This window comes from Lactuca virosa, chromosome 3, assembly GCF_052849685.1.
Source record: "Lactuca virosa cultivar CGN04683 chromosome 3, Lactuca_virosa_CGN04683_v6, whole genome shotgun sequence".
Lineage (NCBI taxonomy): Eukaryota > Viridiplantae > Streptophyta > Magnoliopsida > Asterales > Asteraceae > Lactuca > Lactuca virosa.
This window is the reverse complement of record NC_136428.1, coordinates 30,087,056-30,106,087: the sequence shown is the minus strand read 5'-3', so window position 1 is coordinate 30,106,087 and position 19,032 is coordinate 30,087,056. Positions and strand designations below refer to the sequence as shown.

General features: G+C 37.2%; 4 protein-coding genes across 5 annotated transcripts; 3 read left to right on the top strand and 1 right to left on the bottom strand.

Moving 5' to 3' along the window:
- The first annotated feature begins 362 nt into the window (after window positions 1-362).
- LOC145165413 (rab GTPase-activating protein 22-like) lies at window positions 363-3,944 on the top strand. Of its 2 annotated transcripts, none has more exons than XM_079084146.1 (4): window positions 363-905; window positions 2,007-2,142; window positions 2,243-2,292; window positions 2,434-3,944. In XM_079084146.1, the coding sequence occupies exons 1-4, from the start codon at window positions 589-591 to the stop codon at window positions 3,671-3,673; spliced, it is 1,743 nt and encodes a 580-aa protein (XP_078940272.1). In that variant the 5' UTR covers window positions 363-588; the 3' UTR covers window positions 3,674-3,944. The 2 variants fall into 2 exon arrangements, with proteins under 2 accessions (XP_078940272.1, XP_078940273.1); XM_079084147.1 differs by having other exon boundaries at window positions 763-1,244.
- A 2,222-nt stretch (window positions 3,945-6,166) lies between these two features.
- Window positions 6,167-9,221, top strand: LOC145165412 (protein HLB1-like). The gene is made up of 13 exons (XM_079084145.1): window positions 6,167-6,906; window positions 7,042-7,161; window positions 7,245-7,314; window positions 7,389-7,502; window positions 7,583-7,717; window positions 7,803-7,832; window positions 7,924-7,986; window positions 8,085-8,150; window positions 8,252-8,380; window positions 8,469-8,504; window positions 8,574-8,693; window positions 8,764-8,916; window positions 9,012-9,221. The coding sequence occupies exons 1-13, from the start codon at window positions 6,437-6,439 to the stop codon at window positions 9,120-9,122; spliced, it is 1,617 nt and encodes a 538-aa protein (XP_078940271.1). The 5' UTR covers window positions 6,167-6,436; the 3' UTR covers window positions 9,123-9,221.
- On the bottom strand, window positions 9,187-11,966 carry YSL1 (YELLOW STRIPE like 1). Its single transcript, XM_079084144.1, has 6 exons — window positions 11,769-11,966; window positions 11,311-11,682; window positions 11,055-11,218; window positions 10,850-10,944; window positions 10,623-10,760; window positions 9,187-10,526 (listed from the first exon to the last, which is right to left on the bottom strand). The coding sequence occupies exons 1-6, from the start codon at window positions 11,785-11,787 to the stop codon at window positions 9,299-9,301; spliced, it is 2,016 nt and encodes a 671-aa protein (XP_078940270.1). The 5' UTR covers window positions 11,788-11,966; the 3' UTR covers window positions 9,187-9,298.
- A 2,231-nt stretch (window positions 11,967-14,197) lies between these two features.
- Window positions 14,198-14,722, top strand: LOC145163384 (uncharacterized). The gene has a single exon (XM_079082227.1). It carries the CDS (start codon window positions 14,198-14,200, stop codon window positions 14,720-14,722), a length of 525 nt encoding a protein of 174 aa, XP_078938353.1.
- The last annotated feature ends 4,310 nt before the right edge of the window (window positions 14,723-19,032 follow it).

Sequence of the window (19,032 nt, the reverse complement as noted above, 5' to 3'; positions counted from 1 at the left end):
AATAGATTCAATGAAGTTCCAATAATAAAAATTATCAAAACTTCACCATAATGTCAAAATTAGATGGGAAGATAATTGATCAAAATTCATTTAATCAGTCAACACATGTAACTTGTTAATATGAGTAATATTAAATTATTAATGAATAGACTAGGTTGATCTATTGATATTTTCTTTAATGTGGCCAATTAATAAATGTGTGATTTTATCAAATTATGATCATCAACTATATTATAAAAATATAAAATAAAAGTAAGTTTTTAATTCTATAAAAAGAACAATATTTGATGCGATTTGTTCTTTATAAAAAGAGGAGTTTAGAAAAAGTTTGGGCCGTGGGGTTGGGCCTGTTAAAAGGAAAAGCTTTGATAACTGCCCTTCGATAGGACACACAAAGATGGCTGATGGGAGTGTGTGTGTGTGAGAGAGAAAATAGAGATGCAATCGTCGTCGTCATCATCCTCGTTTATCATCAATCATAATTAGATTCGAGTATTGTGCAGTGGATACAACAGAAACAACACTCCGAGGCAAGAATCAAAGCACTTAGGCATTTGGAAGGGGGGCCGGGGTGGTGTCAAAGAGGTTATGGTGTGGAGGAATTTGGGGAAAACAACGACGAGGAGGAGGAACAAGGTTAATAATCTGATTTCATTCCTGTTGGTGTTGCTTTTCTCATTGATGTTCGACGTCTTCTCCGGTGGTGATGGTCGTCGGACAGGTTACGGTTTTGTTGAAGGCGCCGTTGGAAAAAGCGATGGAGGTTCTGGTGCGATTTTCTGGATTACCGGTGGCGGTGTTGGTGCTAGTGGTGCCTCTGGCTCCCAATCTAATGTCGGAATAGCTATCGCCATGACGGTCATGGCTGGCCTCGCCGTGGCCGCCACCCTCGTTTACTCTAATAGGTAAAAGAAGAAGAGAACATTTACAATTACTTCAATTAGTCGTCCTAATCGAAATAGATCAATCGGAACCCTAAATTCCTAATTTCATTCCCTAGGCTCGTATAGATTATAGATATAGTTACTTCACATTTAGATTTACTAGAAAAAAGGAAAGATGTTGGCCTCACAACAGAAACATCATGTGTTGAGAGCACTCCGGCGGAGTCACACTTCGTCACCATCATCTTCGAATTCGTCCTCTCCGACATCGTCGTCCTCTTCGTCATCGTGGATTCATTTGCGATCAGTCCTATTAGTCGTTGCTTCTTCATCATCATCCTCACCAATTTCTACTACTAGGTCAGTTCCCTCATTCCTCTTTCCTCTCCTTTTCAGATCTCGATCTCCAACTACTATCTTTTACTCCAAAAAAATGCACTGATCTCTTGTTTCTCAACTTGCTTTTTCGATCTGTTCTAGGTTTTTTACTTCTGTATTCAAGGCACCAACCTTTCACCAGATATTGTATTCCTCCTTTTTTTCTCAAGTTTCTAAGGGAAGAAACGTTCAAACTGCTATATTTATTTCCTTTTTCTTTTCTCCCAACGATAAAGATGTCTGCCATTTGTCCTCAAGTATAACGAATTAATCCGACACTGTAGCTTCGGTGCTATTGACTTTCTTAAAAAATAATTTAGAGAGGAACAGTCATCTTCCACCATGGAGTTGCGATAGTTCTGCCCCGTCAAATGTCTTATCATATTGTTGTATATAGAGATTTCGTTGACCAAATGCTTCAGTATAATTTGTAGCCTTATAGAATGAAGGGGTGGGGATGATGCCATGTTTTTGTTCCGAAATACTTTATGCCTCTTTTCAAATTCTATCACTCTGTGTAAGACATGTTAGTATAGTTCTATATAAACTGTTAAAGGATGCATTAATCTTATACAAAATATATCCCCAACTTTAAAGTAAACCGTGAACTTTTTAACTCTGAAAACTAAAGAAACTGCACACTAGTTGTTTCTGAAGTCTACTATATCATCTACAGTTCCTTGTTATTCTGTTTGATTCTTGATCCTACAATAACTATGTACTCTCTCATGTGTTGTGATGTAGGGGTCACCTTCAATCCCCATGGTCAAAAAGGAGAAGAAAACATGCTCTTCAGCCAAAACAATGGAAAGCTTTATTTGATGAAGATGGAAGACTATGTGATGGCGGAGTGAAGTTCTTGAAGAAAGTTAGAAGTGGAGTATGTTTGATCTTTAATTTTTAGTTAACTTTCTGTTATCATATCCATTTTGGCATTTGCTTCTGTTATCTGATCATGTCTGCAATACATCTTTATACAGGGTATTCATCCTAGCTTAAGAGCAGAAGTTTGGCCCTTCCTTCTTGGAGTGTAAGCACCTAAAACATATCTTACTCTCATATACAGTTATACCTTTTCATAAATATGCTTACTCTCATGGCATTCTTCAAACTCATTCTGTTATCTGAAACATTTTTTTTTTTTTTTTTTTTTTTAATAATCTTCTTACAGTTATGATCTTAAAAGTTCAAAAGAAGAACGAGATGCTGTTAAAACTAAGAACAAGAAAGAATACGAAAATCTTAGAAAACAGTGCCAACAAACTTACATACGAAGAGATAACAGCACTAACGACATAAGTGACAGCAACAATGATGATGTCAGCAACAACAACGATAGTGGTGAAGTTGTGGACGCAGATTCCCAACAAGTAAAAGAAGAAATCAGTGACACCACCACCACCACCACCACCAACAACAACAACAACATTAACAACAACAAAGAGGACAGCAAAGATGGTGATGATGTAAGCGAAGTGACTACCAAAACTGACACGTGTTCATCTGATTCTGACTCATCTGAAGAAACCGACAACATGGAACCCTCTCCTGCCACACCGCAAAAACCCAAAACAACAGAAGAAGTTAAAAGTAAAACGTCACTTCCGTACAGATCTGAAAGTTTTGCCACGTGGCAAAGAATCATCCGGCTGGACGCCATCCGGGCGAACGATGAATGGATTGTGTACTCTCCATCACAGGCATCGGTGTCAGTAACAAAAGCACAAGAATTAGCAAAAAGCGTAGTCCTAAAAGACTACACTCATCTCGAAACATGCAGAGTCTTCCACGCTGCACGTTTAGTTTCAATTCTAGAAGCGTACGCTTTATACGACTCAGAAATCGGCTACTGCCAAGGGATGAGCGACCTTCTCTCTCCAATCATCTCAGTGGTGGAGGACGACAGCGAGGCGTTCTGGTGCTTTGTTGGGCTCATGAAAAAAGCGCGCCATAACTTCCGGCTGGATGAGGTGGGGATCCGGCGGCAGTTGAATATTGTTTCCAAGATTATTAAAGGGAAGGATTCGCATCTGTACAGACACCTGGAGGAGCTGCAGGCGGAGGATTGTTTTTTTGTGTATAGGATGGTGGTGGTTTTGTTCAGACGTGAGTTGAATTTTGAACAGACGTTGTGTCTGTGGGAGGTGATGTGGGCGGATCAGACGGCGATCCGGGCGGGGATAACGAAATCCGGGTGGGGGAGGATGAGGCTGCGGGCCCCACCCACGGATGATCTGTTGCTGTATGCGATTGCGGCGTGTGTGTTGCAGAAGAGGAAGATGATAATAGAGAAGTATAGCAGTATGGATGAGATATTGAGGGAGTGTAATAGCATGGCTGGACATTTGGATGTTTGGAAGCTTCTGGATGATGCACATGATTTGGTGGTAACCCTTCATGACAAGATTTAGAACAACTTGCTTTTCTTAAATTTCTTCTTTTTTATTTACAAAAAAATGTCTCTGTCTGTCTGTATCTGGTTTTGAATAAGTTACGGATATTCCTCAACTTTTGTGCCCGCACTCCTCCCAACCGAGTGATGGTGGCTTTTTTCTAAAACTAATTCTCACAAATGTTTGTTGTTCTCAGAGAATGATTAGTATTTGTCAAAAAAATTCTGAGATATTTTATTCAGAACTATGGTCATGGAGAAGTTATTGTATTGTTGTCCTCGTTTCTGCATTTGGAAAACTATATGCTTTTCATTTTACTAATATGTCTTGGAGTTGGATGAAGGACAGGAACATACCATATCTATTTTCTGGATTTTTCATTTTTTTTCCAAGATACATATCAATCTATTATGTATAGTTCATTTGTTTTTACTTTGTAATATCGTGATTGCAAGAGTGGATTGGAATGGAATTATCCCACCAAATTACATTGCTATCTACTTGTTGACAAGTTATATAAGGTTTGGGAAAAGAATGAAAAGCTTAAAGTTAATACTTAGCTTTAAATGTGACTATCTAATATAATCATAATTGTTAAATGATTTATTGATATGATTTTCCCGTTTTATAGTACTGTTATCTTTTTATTGTAAAAGGACAAAATTTTAAGGCTATGTGTTGGATTAATAAAATTTTAAGGCCAGGTGAGTGAAACCAGAAAAACTATATAAAAAGACAAAATTTTAAGGCTATGTGTTGGATTATTAAACCGAGATTAGTTTTTATTGTTAGCAAAACTATAGAATTTATACTTTTAAACACTAAAGACCAAATTTAAAAAAAAAAATATGGGATTGGATCATTGTACGATCTATTTTAGCTACGATCTTGCTACAAAATTGATCCTACTGTGATCTAGATTATCTTATTGATTAAAAAGATCAAGATCTCTATCTTAACAATACTCCTTTCAAGTTATTTCTTCAATGTAAAACATTAACATATACTATATTTATTAGGGTAGATTATGATGATTTCATGGTTTGTTTTTTATATTTATGGTCAAATAGTTTCATTTTTAATGCTAGTAAAACTAGATCAAATCTCAGTTAATATTGTTTTTCATCATCAGGTTCACGAAAGTAATGCTTGACAAAAATAGTTGACATAATGGTTTCTAGTAAAGTACCAAACCAAATTCAGTAATACAACGGAAAATAAATGATTGTCCAAAAGGAAAAGACTCTGTTGACAAATATATTCAATTTTGATGGAAGAATCAACTAGATTTATTGATTTAAAATTTAATTCAGAGATGAATGTTGCTTCCATAATTCTAGTATTTACGGCTCATTTTCCAAATGATAACAATATAATTGCAATTGTTGTAACTTCGATCTCGTAGTACAAACTTTTGTTTTATGGATGGTATTTTTCCAAAACTAATAAGCCATTGAAGACCTTATCTTAGAAATAGACCTAATCGTAGTACAAACTTTTGCTTTATGGCTCATTTTCCAAATGATAACAATATAATTTCTTTGTAGATAAGCAGAAAATTGAGTTCCTTTACGCATTGTTCCCGAGTTCTACTTAAGGAGGGATATGGATGGATACGGAGGGAAAGTGAGGGATGTCGAAGGAAAATTGTGTTCCCGAGTTTCATTAATGGAAAGAAAGTGAGGGGAGACAAAGGATTTTGGAGGCATATTTTCCTCCCAAATTGGGCGGATTTGGAAAGAAAGTGAGGGGAAGGAAAATTTTAAGTTTTTTTTTTTTTTTTTTCTCCTGACTCAGGAACACCAAAACTTAAAATTTTCCTTTTATTTCCTTTCATTTCCTTCGGGAACACGGAATAATGACCATAGTTAAGTTTTGTTTTATTGATTTATGTTCAAATTCTGATACTATTCGGCCCGTGTGACTATGAAGGTTTGTCTGTAGTGACTCCAAAACATGAGACATAGCCTCATGTTTGCAGCAGATGATTATGTGGACCCTACACTGACCCTCCTTGGATATATGGTTAACCCGCTAATAAAAAACTGACATACCTATCATCTTTTGATCTCTCGATATTTCTTTATCACACATGGCTGATGAAATCAAACCCGACCAAGAGGCGGTGGTCTGTTTAGAGTTTGATAATGTTCATAATTAGAAAAATAGTAAAACAATCATTTACATGTCTGAAAAGTCTAAACTAAATGGTCTCCGTTTCAAAAGGCCAAAAGATAATAAACCTAATGATTTTATAAAAATGAAACTATAAATCTGTATTGGTAAAAGTCAAAAAACCATGCAAACAAAAAATGTAGATCTCAAAATTTTATTAGAAAATGTAACATTTTGTAGAAGAAAATATAACTATGTTTCAAGAAGCCAATTTAAAAAAACAAAACAAAAATGTGAATCTCAAACTTTTGTTAGAAGATGTAACATTTTGATTAACGTTAGCTTCAATATTCACAAAAGAGACAAAGGAATATTATATTTATGAATTATGACAAACCAACCTACTATACTATTCATGCAGAGGAATTGGCATTTTGCAATTCGCAGTTTTGGAAGCTTGAGAATCCATGCTACGTTACACATTTGATCATCGGTTTAGTGGTACCAGTCCATGACTAATTGTTCATAAACCATAACGTATATCAGGATTTTGTTTTGGAAGATGCTACACTACTGTAAACCTAGAAGAGGGGGTGTACCATCGTAAACGAACGGATTTCTGAGATTGGATGTGTGATGTGTGAGGGTTGATTCATTGATTCAACAATGTCTACGAACCATGACCGGTCGGAATCACAAAACGGCGACTCGGAACACAATCCAGATCCCAAATCTCCTCCACACGAAGACGCTGCGATCCAATCGACGGACGGACCATCACCTGGCAACGATGTGGATCGCCCTTCGAAGCTCGACCAAATCATTACGTCCAATGATACTGATATCGATTCGACCAATGTTGATCCGGATCCGGAACTGGAACCGGAACCCCCAAAAGAACCAACACCTACTGTGCTACCGAAAGACCAAATCATTCCGTCCAATGATACTGATATGGATTCCACCAATGTTGATCCGGAACCGGAACCGGAACCCCCAAAAGAACCAAAGCTTACTGTGCTACCGAAAGATGAAGCGAAACCGTCTGTCGCTATGAGAGAATTGTTGGGTGAACTGAAGAATGTCGATGTCAATGAAGATTCTCCATCGGCTGCAGTTGCCACGCCTTCTCGTAGGTCAGACATTTGGTTTTTACAGTTGTGTAATATGTAATTTCAATGAAATTCCTGTATAATAACAAATCAACTCATGTAAAAACCTAATTCTTCATTACTTTCCCTTTTGCATGCACTCAACCTGCTTCACTTCAGTCAAGATAACAAACAACCTAAAGGACGAAATAGTGCTGCCATGGCCTTGATTAATAGTATCTCGAGTTCTGATGAAGAAGGAAGGACAAGGCAACGAATGCTTAAGTTTGCTGCAAAGAGGTGTAGCCATGTTATCCATACCTCACCACTTCGTCTTTGTATTCTTGAGTGTGTTTTTCATATAAAGATTGCCATATTTTCAGGTACGCTAGTGCAATAGAGAGCAATCCAGATGATTATGATGCACTTTATAATTGGGCATTGGTTCTTCAGGTCTGTTTCTGTGTGGCTAAATAACATTCATATCGCTGTTTGTAATTGGGCACTGGTTCTTCATGTGATTACAGGAAAGTGCAGATAATGTTAATGCCGATACTAATTCACCTTCCAAAGATGCTTTACTTGAAGAAGCCTGCAAAAAGTATGCTGAAGCTATCAATTTAAACCCTGCCCTTCATGATGTGAGAAAAAACTTAATCTGATTTTGATTACAAATTTTCCTCTTAACATATGCTAATTTCTACCTGTTGTCCAACCACAGGCTTATTATAACTGGGCTATTGCCATATCTGATAGAGCCAAACTCCATGGACGTACAAAAGAAGCTGAAGAACTATGGAAACAAGCAACAAAGAATTATGAAATAGCTGTCAAACTAAACTGGAACAGTCCACAGGTAACTTCAAAAAAGAAATGTAGCTCTATTTCATTTGTAAATTCCCTGCTTCTTGTTTATGACTTTGTGATGAAATTAAATTCAGGCTCTTAACAACTGGGGACTTGCTTTACAGGTGCTTCATTTTGAAACTTTCTAATATAGTCCTAAACATTTTATATGTTTTATTTATGTATATTGATTGACATCAATAATGAGTGTCACAGGAGCTGAGTGCAATTGTTCCTGCTCGTGAAAAACAGACTATAGTAAGAAGTGCAATCAGTAAGGTAAACAGATATTATAAAAAGTAAAAACTTCACCTTTTTCTTATAATTTTTCACCATGAATGGCTTATTATTAACCACATTTATTACCACCTATGAAGTTTCGTGCAGCAATACAGTTGCAATTTGACTTCCACAGAGCAATTTACAACCTTGGCACTGTTCTGGTCAGTTAGTTTGTGGAATTTCTTTCCCAATTTAATAATATCATCTTATACTATTTATGAAATTTGATATATTTGTCATGAATAATCTTGTTTTGTTGCAGTATGGATTAGCAGAAGACACATCAAGAACTGGAGTACCAGTTGTTGGAAATGAGATTCCTTTCAATGAATTATACAGTCAATCTGCTATCTATATAGCTGCTGCTCATGCATTGAAACCAAATTACTCAGTGAGTATACTGTATACCTTCTTCCATTGTTTCATGTAGAAATTTCAAAATTGTTTAAATGACCTTTTCGTCCATCTTATGCATTCAGGTTTACTCCAGTGCCTTGAAGCTTGTCCGGACTATGGTAAGTATTATTCATTAACATTTCCATAAAATTAAATGATAATTCATTTTTGTACTTTGTTTTTTGCAGCTTCCTTTACCTTATTTAAAGGTGGGTTATCTTACATCCCCACCAGTGGGGAATCCAGTTGCACCACATTGTGATTGGAAAAGATCTAAGTTTGTTTTGAACCATGAAGCACTTCAACAGGTATATGATTCTATTCTTTTTCTGTTGATGTTAATTAAGTGTAATGATTCTTACTTTTCAATTATTGTAGATTCATGATGATCAACAAAAACAAATATCTGGAGATAGAACAAGTATCCGAGTTGAAATTCTGAATATTGTTTCAGTAAAAGAGTGCTCAGATTTGACTTTACCACTTGGTCCTTCCTTCTCCATTGATACAATTCATGGACCATTCTTCTTGGTACTTCCCATCTTCTCTCTTTCTAATTTTAATCAACAATTTAAAATATTTAATTAATTAGTTAATCAATCATATGCTCTTTCTTTTCTCATCAGATTGCAGACTCACGCGAATACATGGACACATGGCTGGATGCTATTCGCCTAGTCTACACAATATTCGCCCGGGGTAAAACCGATGTTCTAGCTGGGATAATAACAGGATAGAATCCTATTTCACTTGATATTCTTTAATTCTTTCGCCTTTTTTCTTTGTATAAAAATTCAATCATTATAGAATAAACTCCAACTCAGCATTATTCAACACATCAACTATGGTTAACAAACATTACTAGTTTACTACTTACTACTCTTTCCCAAAACTAATCACAAAATTTATAAATCTAAGAAGAAAAAAACTTCATACAAATAGGAGGCCTAATTTTGGCCAATGCAAGAACCGAAGCCGGTAGGGACCACATACCTTCACCACAGATCAAACCAGAAGCAACCGCAGGCACCATTGAATCCGCCTTTTTAGCATTCACCTTGTGCCACATAAACACAATCAAACTCCCAATACACATATCAATAGCAAAATACCCACCTACCAAAAAAGGAACAGCCATACATATAGGCAATGGCATCCATTTCCCTATCTTTTTAGGCAACATATCTTTAATCATATTAATCAACACAGCAAACGCGAAAAAACCATAACAAAGGTCCAAACAATGTTTAGGTAAAGCCGAAAAACCTTGCACCCCAAGAATCGCCAAGTTTCTGTAGATTATCGCGTATGGTGCTTTGTATTCTCCATCAGGGTTTCCAATATCAAAAGCTTTGTAGAACAAAAAGAAGCTCAATGGTGACACCATGCACCCTATAGCTGTCCCGATTGCTTGACTCACAAGCATCGTTCTTGGAGAAGTCAACGTGAGTTGACCGGTTTTCAAGTCGTGCATCAGTATGCAAGAAACCGAAACCACCGATTTCACCAGCCCACATCCCGCCATTCCCGCCACCACCCCGTCCTCTTTTCCCGCCATTGCCGCCATCATGAAAAGCCCGATTTTCCCGTAATTGTATGCCATGTTGATGTCGGTCAACCCGGCTCCATACGCGTTACAGAAGGCTAAAGATGGAGCAAATATGTAGGAGATGATGACATAGTACCATTTAACTTCGGGAAACATGTATGGGATTGCAATCACAGCAATTATAGCTAAAGTTATGTATCCGATTGCTCCTATTGACATGGGAATGTTTTCTCTTAAGAAAACCTCGTTTTGTTTTAGCTCAATTTCACTCACCTTCTTCTCGATAACTGGATTGAGGCTTTTGTTCTTGAATCTTCCATGTACGCTCATGGATGTGATGTATAGTATCTTGACGAAGTTGTATAGACCATCTCCTAGGATTAGAGCAATGGAAATAAAGGCCTTGTAGCCATTGAGACTCTTCATGCTGCTTTCAGGTAAACCATCAGGATACCAGTCTCCTTTGTTTTTTCCAATTAAGGGCCACATTATACCCCATGAAACCACAGCTCCAATTAGCAATGACAAGTTCACAATGTGAGGACAAATCATTCCGGTTCCCACATAAGTCATACTAAAGTCAAAGTAAAACCTACAACCAAATTCAAACAAACCCACCCGATTAATCAGAATCAAAAACTGTGGATGAAAAAGAAAAAAAAGTTGAAGTAAATAAGAACAGACATACGTGTTCTTCCAAGCTTTTAATCCGAATGTAGGAAACTGAACAAATCCGCATTCTTCTTCTTTTCCTGTAAAGAACCACTGAAAAAAACCCCATAGAAAGCTTGCAGAAAAGTACTTTGCAAATCCCTTCACTTGCTTCCTACAATCCAAAGAAAGAAATCATGAGTTTTTTTGACATATGTCTAGTTTGAAAAGAAATGGGTTAAATATAAAAATACAAAAAAATACTTTGCCATATCATCTCCTTGAGTATGAAATCCATTAATAAGAACCGCAGTCGCCATCCCACTTGGAAACACCAACTTATAGTCCACAATTAAAACCTGCAACCAACCAAACCAAACCATTAAGCAGTCATGAAATATATATATATATATATATATTTATATAATAAAATCAGAAGACAGGAAAAGAGATAGATAGATAGATGTACCTTGCGTAGTGGGATCAATACAAAAAGACCAATAAAACAGACCAAGAAAGAATAGCCCATCATCCAACCAACACCAGGTTCTTTATATGTCCCTGGAGAATTCACACCTCCAGCCATCTCATATGTTTTCTTGTTTAATCCCAGTAAATAAGATCCATATCCACCTACACAATCATCAAAAACCCATAATTAATTTAAGAAAAAAAAGATGTTGTTGATGATGGATGATATTGAATTGAATTGAATTGAATTTCACCTCCAATAGCAATGCTGTAACAGGCAACGGAACATGTCTGAATCATGGTGTTCTCATGTCTAGTAAAGGGAACAGATGAAATCCCTGATTTCTGAAGCATCTTTGTCCAAGTCCTCATGAACACAAAAGCAAGAAGTGCAGCCGAGACATTCATATTAGGTGTCATTCCAGTTGTCAGATTCAATTTCATTGCTATGATACTGTAAATACTCCCTATAATACAACTCGCCACAATCCCACGAACCGTAATCTGCTTTGTCCATGGTTGCAGCCTCCCTGAACCACCCTCCTCCACACCATCACCATCATCTTTCTTCTCATCTTCCATTTCACCTCTTTTCTCTCCCTCAATCTCCCCATTCATCATGGATCCTACATCAACATTTCATCATTAACTAATTAAACAACATAAAAACAAACAATCCAAATTGCAAATATATGTGTATGATCTCCCTCACCTTTTATATCGGGTACCATTGAAGAAGCACACTCTTTGATCTTACTTATACTTGTATATATATTTATATATATATTCCTTCCAATATAATCGAATACAAGTTTGGATATGAAACTATGAATGTCTTGCGTTTTCTTTCTCCATCCGACAAGTATAACAATAGAGTCTACTGCTATTGTGCTTACAAACACAACTAGTATTTGAAGGATGTTACTTTGCACTTTACCACCCTCTACTTCCATTTAACTCTAAATTTTGGATGTCACATTTTGTCATTCGTATTCGGTTGAAAACGAGACCAGTAATTCAGAAGGTTACGTTTTTAATTTAGCATCTTATACCTTTTTGTTTGAAATGACATTAAATAGTTTTTTCGTTGAGACTGATCTAAAATTTGAGTATTTTAGTTGTTTAAAGGACATGAGATGTTTCGTTAAGTTTGGACTCGTTATGAAACCCAGTATAAGTGCGAGGGGTTAATGTGCAATAAGAGTTTTCTTCGAATTTGATTTCTTAGATATTTATTCTGTTATTATTCTAAAGAAAATTATTGGTTCAGTATACTATTTTGCATACGTCGTTCTCTCTTTGTTGATAGAAATCATTAACAAACACAACGTCTAACTTGACATGTAATGCTCTTTAAAGATTCAACTAACAATCAAATATTAAGAAAAAAACATATGGACCACAATGAATTTTATTATTTTCTGACATATGATGGTTGTTGATGAAGAATTATATAAATATAGAGCAAACATACTTTTTGAAGTTGAACAAAATAAAAGGAAAATATGTGCAGGTAATGGAATTTAGAAAAAAATAATAATAAAAAAATGAATAGAAAAAGTGAAAAGACCCATGGAGAATGGTGACCTCACAATCGGTTGATGGTGAATGGTAAGGAGTGGGGAAAATTGATCCCGTTTTGTAAGGTTGTGATTTGGAGATGAAAAAAGCGTGTGGAACATTTACTCCTCTCTCATTGCCTCTCCACATCCTTCCCTATCACAATTTTATTCTCTTAAATCTCTTTATATCATTTAAGAAATAAAAAATTATAAACCAAATCATCTAACCAGCTTAGATTAACCCATCTCAAAACCCATATGTACACTAAATCATGCAACGCTCATAATATTTTGGGCATATTTTGGTTTGAAGTTTGAATCATAAACATGTTTCAACATATATCATTATACTGTGTAATATTGTAGATTTTTGGATTATCTATTTTGTCCATGTTTTATTTATGTTTGTTACTTAATGGGATATGGGCGTCGGGCGTCAGCCCACATAAAACCAAGCCGGCTAAGAAACCCGATTTGATGAAAAACCATAAACAAATAAACGTGGGTCGGTAGTCAACCCACCAAGATGTACCGACCACATACACCAATAATTGTCCTATCTCCTGGACATAACATATAAAACAATATCCTAGGAAACACGGAAAAGACAACCTTATTTTATTGCAAGGGTCTTACCCTTACAACCTTATGACCAAAGCAAGGTCCAAAAGAAAAGACTATGGACTGGGTAAAACCCCAATTATAAAACGAACCTCGATCCCTCCGAAAGGGGTAAGCAATCTTTATCAATTTTACTTAAATCGTAATCCAAAGCATGACATCTAACTTAGGCATCAGAGAGCAATATCGGGGTCCCATCCTCGATATGACTTTCTAACCTAGCTTTGCTAATTCTGTGCAGCGTGACATCTGGAAGTCTATATAAGGGTAACCAGATACGCATTGGGGATATCACGTAGCAACATTGGCGTCATTCATATATAAACATGAAAGACAAGCAAACACTTCACGCCCTCTTCCCGATACACCTTTTAGCCCAATCAACCTAATCCCTGCCTTTACACCAACCATCACAACAACTTTGACCGCCAGAGCCCTCATGGCACCCTCATACAAACAACAAATACCACCTACTACTCAGCCAAACGTGCAACCTAAGGTAGAGGTAAACGATCAAACGACAGAAAAAACTAAGAAGGCTAGGCAGGAAATCTCAACGGCCAGTAGTTCAAGCACATTCGGGAGAAATATGTCTGGAAGACCTACAAGGCCAAACCCGAGAAACAATGACACAACAGTACAGACATAACCACCTTTGCTACAACAACACCTCACAAATACCACGATTACCCAACAAAACACACCACCATACATGTCATTACCGCCACCATTCCCATGCGCACATTACCAAGCATACTGGCCTCCCTAACATCAACTAACATATGCTTTACAACCCACACCAGGAGGACAATCAACGCCTCATCTGCAACAAACCACACAACTGGCAAACAACAATAGACAAAATAACACAAATGGAGATGCAAGCAGTAGACGGGTCTTGAGGTCAGACAACTCACATACGATAAGAAGCATACACGAGTACCAACTATCAGTCGAAATGAATATACCAGAAATTACGAAGAAGGATGGGACGGGAGATCCAACTGACCATATTGATAACTATAGATGGACAAAGGATGCTTACTATTTGGATGAAAAATATTGGTGTATATTCTTCCCAATTGCTTTATCATGCGCAACGCGATTATGGTACACAATTTTACCAGCGGAAAGCATACACGATTTCAATCAACTCAGGGAAGAATTCGTGGGACATTTCGTCCAACAAAGTAGATACACGGCATATGTACAAGCTATATTGGGATGTCGGCAAAGAGAGGGCGAATCTTTAAGTGCATTCGTTCGAAGGTTCAACAAAGCCACACTCAGCACACCTGAGAAAGCAGATAACATGGTGATCGACGCCTTTATATATGGGTTGTGCCCAGGAACCCTATTTAAGAAATTAATTGGTAAACCAGTCGCTGTCAAGAAAAGAAATTATGGAGAGAGTTCATCGGTACATGAAACAAGAAGAAGCAACATCCGAGAAATACAAAACCGACCATGGAGGAAAGGTTAACCGGACATCCTATGCTAGAGGCCACATATTGGAAAATACAAGACACCAAAGTATAAAGCAAGCCCGCTCAAATCGTTTCCCACACCCGCATCGGAATCCATTAATAGCTAGGCATGGCGCTCAAAACGAGATAGCCACGGTAAATGAAAACAAAAAGAACACAGGGGGAAAAGCTGGAGAGAAGATAGTAAAACAAGGATCACGGAAGATACTACGAGTTCCATGAGTTTACAGGGCATGACACCATTGAATGTACTATGTTACAACGGGAACTAGAAAACAAAATGAAATTAGGACAACTGACCGAACTGATCAAAAGTCTTCGATCTAAGCACTTAGAGAGTATAGCACCCATAGAACCAAAGGTAACGAATGCAAGGAAAAACGAAATATCCATGCTGCAAAACGTTGATCACGACGAAACAATTGGTGAATGGGAGAACTATAAGTTCACATTCGATGAATGGGATTACAATCACGATAACCATAGAGGGGATTCGCCAATCATAATTGGAGGATTGATGGGGAAGAACTACGTGAACAATATCTATGTTGACAGTGGGAGCTCCACAGACGTTATGTACAAGCATTTCTTCAAGCAATTACCAGGATACGTGCATAAAAAAGTAGAGCCGCCTAAAAATCACCTGATAAGTTTCACAAGCCATAATTCATAAATATATCCTCACCATATGACATCATCTTTGGAAGAATGGAAATGCATAAGTTTAAAGCAATAACATCGACAATTCATTGGGTAGTCAAGTTTCACACAGTGTCGGGCGTAGGTACAATACAAACTAAGAGGAGATTGGGGCAAATGGAACAAACTCAAAATGCACACAACTCCAACAACGACCTTAGAAACCTTGAAGCACTCAAAGAAAACATATCGACAATGAAGAGAGAGGGCAAAAATGCAAACCGAAACACACCACCCAAAGAGCAAGCATCTAGTAACGATGGCTCTACAGGAAACATGCGCTTGAAGTAAGATTACAACTATTAGTGGATAGAATTTTGTGGCATGTCACTAAAGATAGTGTGTTTGTTGTCGTTAAAAAATTCAAATGGACAATAAACATTATACCAACCACTACCTAGGAATTAAAGCAAGGAGGAGAAAAAGAACGAGGCGAGGTGGTGAGAATAAACGACAAGGCAATATTCCATCCCATAAACCCAAGCACGGCTGAGAACAACCAGATACCAACAGAAGAAAATGAGAAAACTCCACCTGCAGAAGGCAGTGAAAAAAGGTACAAAGGATCGCGACAATGTCACGGAAAAATGAATAACTTGAGTGAGATATATGGTACTAGTAAGACACAAAAATCTAAAACATCTAAGGAAACTAGAGTGAAGAAGAGGCCAACAATTGAGTTACCACAATGGGGAACCAAGAAGGCTCAAACAGAAAGGTTGAAAACAACACGACCCAAGACGAACTATGAGGGCAGACGTGGAAGGAAGAGAGGAAAGGATTATCCGACATTATTAGGCACGTCGAAGGATAGGCAAATGCAACAACCTATGAAGAGCATGTTGTAGGGAAAGCGGTTGCAACCGCCACCTTTATCTATGACTAAATCAAAGAAGAGGCAGTAAACACATTTTAAGAATATCTTTATTCTTTTAAAACATTGTATCTCGGTCATCCGACTACATTCATAAAGGTCGAGTAACATACACCGACCAAGGCTACCTGATTAGCCTAAGAATATCTTTATTCTTTTAAAACATTATAGCTCGGTCGGCCGAATACATTCATAAAGGTCGAGTACCACACTCCAACCAAGGCTACATGCTTAGCCTAATAAATATCTTTATTCTTTTAAAACATTATAGCTTGGTCAGCCTACTACATTCATAAAGGTCGAGTTCCATACTCCGACCAAGGCTACCTGCTTAGCCTAAGAATATCTTTATTCTTTTAAAACATTATAGCTTGGTCAGCCGACTACATTCATAAAGGTCGAGTTCCATACTCCGACCAAGGCTACCTGCTTAGCCTAAGAATATCTTTATTCTTTTAAAACATTGTAGCTTGGTCAGCCGACTACATTCATAAAGTTCGAGTGCCACACTCCAACCAAGGCTACCTGCTTAGCTTAAGAATATCTTTATTCTTTTAAAACATTGTAGCTCGGTTAATCGACTATATTCATAAAGGTCGAATACCACACTCCAACCAAGGCTACCTTCTTAGCCTAAGAACATATTTATTCTTTTAACCAAAGAATGCATTTTTTTTTCTTTGCACAAAGTCACTTGGTTAGTTACAAACAATCATGCATGGGACAATAACAATGTCCTAACCCAATATACTTGATAAGGAGTATATAAATTGGTGCAACCAAGCGATTCGACTACCTGGAAATACAACAAAATATTTAGACCCATGTTAATTACTCTGCTTAAAAGGACATTACTTCCTCAAAATCCATGACAAGTATACAAACAGACTCGAGGATCAAGAACACAATATTCAGACAAACAAAATCAAAAGTTACCACAAAGTTTGAAATCCTTACAAAAGACCCTGGATAACCCATAAAGGAAATATAGGAATAGCAAATTGTCATACAACTCGAATTGCACTAACAACAATAGGAGAAAATAGACAAGAAATTCAGTACCAAGGGACAACCACAGGTTGCATTAAACCATACTACAATAACAAGTCAAGTGGTACACAAAACCATTACGAGAGGGAATGCATACCAACACTCAAGCTCAACCACCACCTCCAGCACCTTTCGACGTCCCACCATCACCAGAACAACCAACCAAATCTCGTAACTGCTTTACATATTTAAAGGGAAAACCTAGCTCGGATAGATAGTCACCATAAAACAAAGCAGAAAACGCCTCCTCCATCTTCTAAAAATAAGTAGGATCATAGAGTAGTAAGTCGGTAGCAGATAATCCCAAGTTGTGCTTTGCGTTCATCATCTTACAACCCTGTCTTCGACCATAATCGACACAAATAGTTTGCAAATCCCGGTTTGCATCATAAAAGGAAGAGTCATCAATAAGTTTATCCACCACTTTGGTCATCCCATTAGATAAAACCCATGACATATCCTCATTCTCCTTACGCAAGCGATTCTCCAACCCAACCACACTCGGTTGTAATTCTATGTTTTTCAAAGTAGATTCATTGAAATCACTCTTTAACTTTCGAACACCATGCTCCAACATTGCTATTTATCCAAGAATCCAGTTTTTTCCAATTCAAGAGATATTGTTATAGCCTTTAACATAGCAACCTCCTCATCCACATCTCAGTAACCCGCCAATTTACTCTAAAGGATAGCCCTTTCATTCTGCAACACGACCAAATCATTCCTCATCTTCTCCACCTCAGCCTTAGAAACCATACCAACAGTAGGGGAAACTTTCTCCAACTCAACAACTTTCTCCACAAGACTCACATATTGGTCATGAAATGTCTGAATATTACAGGAAACTCCTCCATATAAAGCTACATACGGTATTATAAGGTCTTATACAGTCTTATAATAATTAATAAACCAATTTCTTTTTTTTATTTATTCTACTCAATTTGGGTCTTAAGGGCAACCGAAAAGGACCCTGTTATTATTAGAAATATTACAAATAGTTAATGACCTTGGACACTCTTTCCAACAGTCTCCCACTTGGACAAGTCATAAACTATATGAGGCCATATATTTCTCTAATAATCAACAGATAGTTAGCCATCCAATGCAACTATCGAACTCTTGATCTAATCAAGATTCAACCCTTAGATAAGTGATCAACTATCCCTTCATTCTATGATATCTATATGAATTCGAGACATGGATAATGGTCAATCTCAGAATTCAAGATTATGTTTCTCGATGTGGATTTGGGACAACTGCATCTGACTACTAAATTGAACACATCAATTTCAGTCAGGGCTCGGCCAAGAACTTTAGATGTCAGCACCAAATCATCGAGGGGCCCATAAATATCACTTCTCCTGTTAAGGCAGAAGGAACGAATAAACTTCGACTACATAGTTTTTGTCTATTTCATCATGTCACACATGGACATACACTTTATAACTACCAGTTACGAATATCGTTGGAGTAGACCAATGCATAACAAAATCATAGAGCAAAACCCTACATGTATCTAGGTTTGAAGAATAGAAGATATTATCGTCTTAGAATTACTCATGAGTGTTAGCGCAATCTCTATGCTATGTACAATCACTATCGACAATCCACTAATGCTTATGACAGTCTTGAATCACTACTTACTTCCAAGAGTATGACCGACTGTGGATGTTTGAATAAATT

Excerpts from the sequence above, each read along its gene's own strand:
- LOC145165413 (XM_079084146.1), top strand. The coding sequence starts at position 589 with ATGGTGTGGAGGAATTTGGGGAAAACAACGACGAGGAGGAGGAACAAG. Across the intron at positions 906-2,006 it reads ACCCTCGTTTACTCTAATAG|GGGTCACCTTCAATCCCCAT; the intron begins GTAAAAGAAGAA and ends GTTGTGATGTAG. Across the intron at positions 2,293-2,433 it reads TGGCCCTTCCTTCTTGGAGT|TTATGATCTTAAAAGTTCAA; the intron begins GTAAGCACCTAA and ends ATCTTCTTACAG.
- LOC145165412 (XM_079084145.1), top strand. The coding sequence starts at position 6,437 with ATGTCTACGAACCATGACCGGTCGGAATCACAAAACGGCGACTCGGAA. Across the intron at positions 7,162-7,244 it reads CTTAAGTTTGCTGCAAAGAG|GTACGCTAGTGCAATAGAGA; the intron begins GTGTAGCCATGT and ends CCATATTTTCAG. Across the intron at positions 7,503-7,582 it reads TAAACCCTGCCCTTCATGAT|GCTTATTATAACTGGGCTAT; the intron begins GTGAGAAAAAAC and ends GTCCAACCACAG.
- YSL1 (XM_079084144.1), bottom strand. Across the intron at positions 11,219-11,310 it reads TTACAGCATTGCTATTGGAG|GTGGATATGGATCTTATTTA; the intron begins GTGAAATTCAAT and ends ATGATTGTGTAG. Across the intron at positions 10,761-10,849 it reads CAAGGAGATGATATGGCAAA|GAAGCAAGTGAAGGGATTTG; the intron begins GTATTTTTTTGT and ends TTTGGATTGTAG.
- LOC145163384 (XM_079082227.1), top strand. The coding sequence starts at position 14,198 with ATGAATATACCAGAAATTACGAAGAAGGATGGGACGGGAGATCCAACT.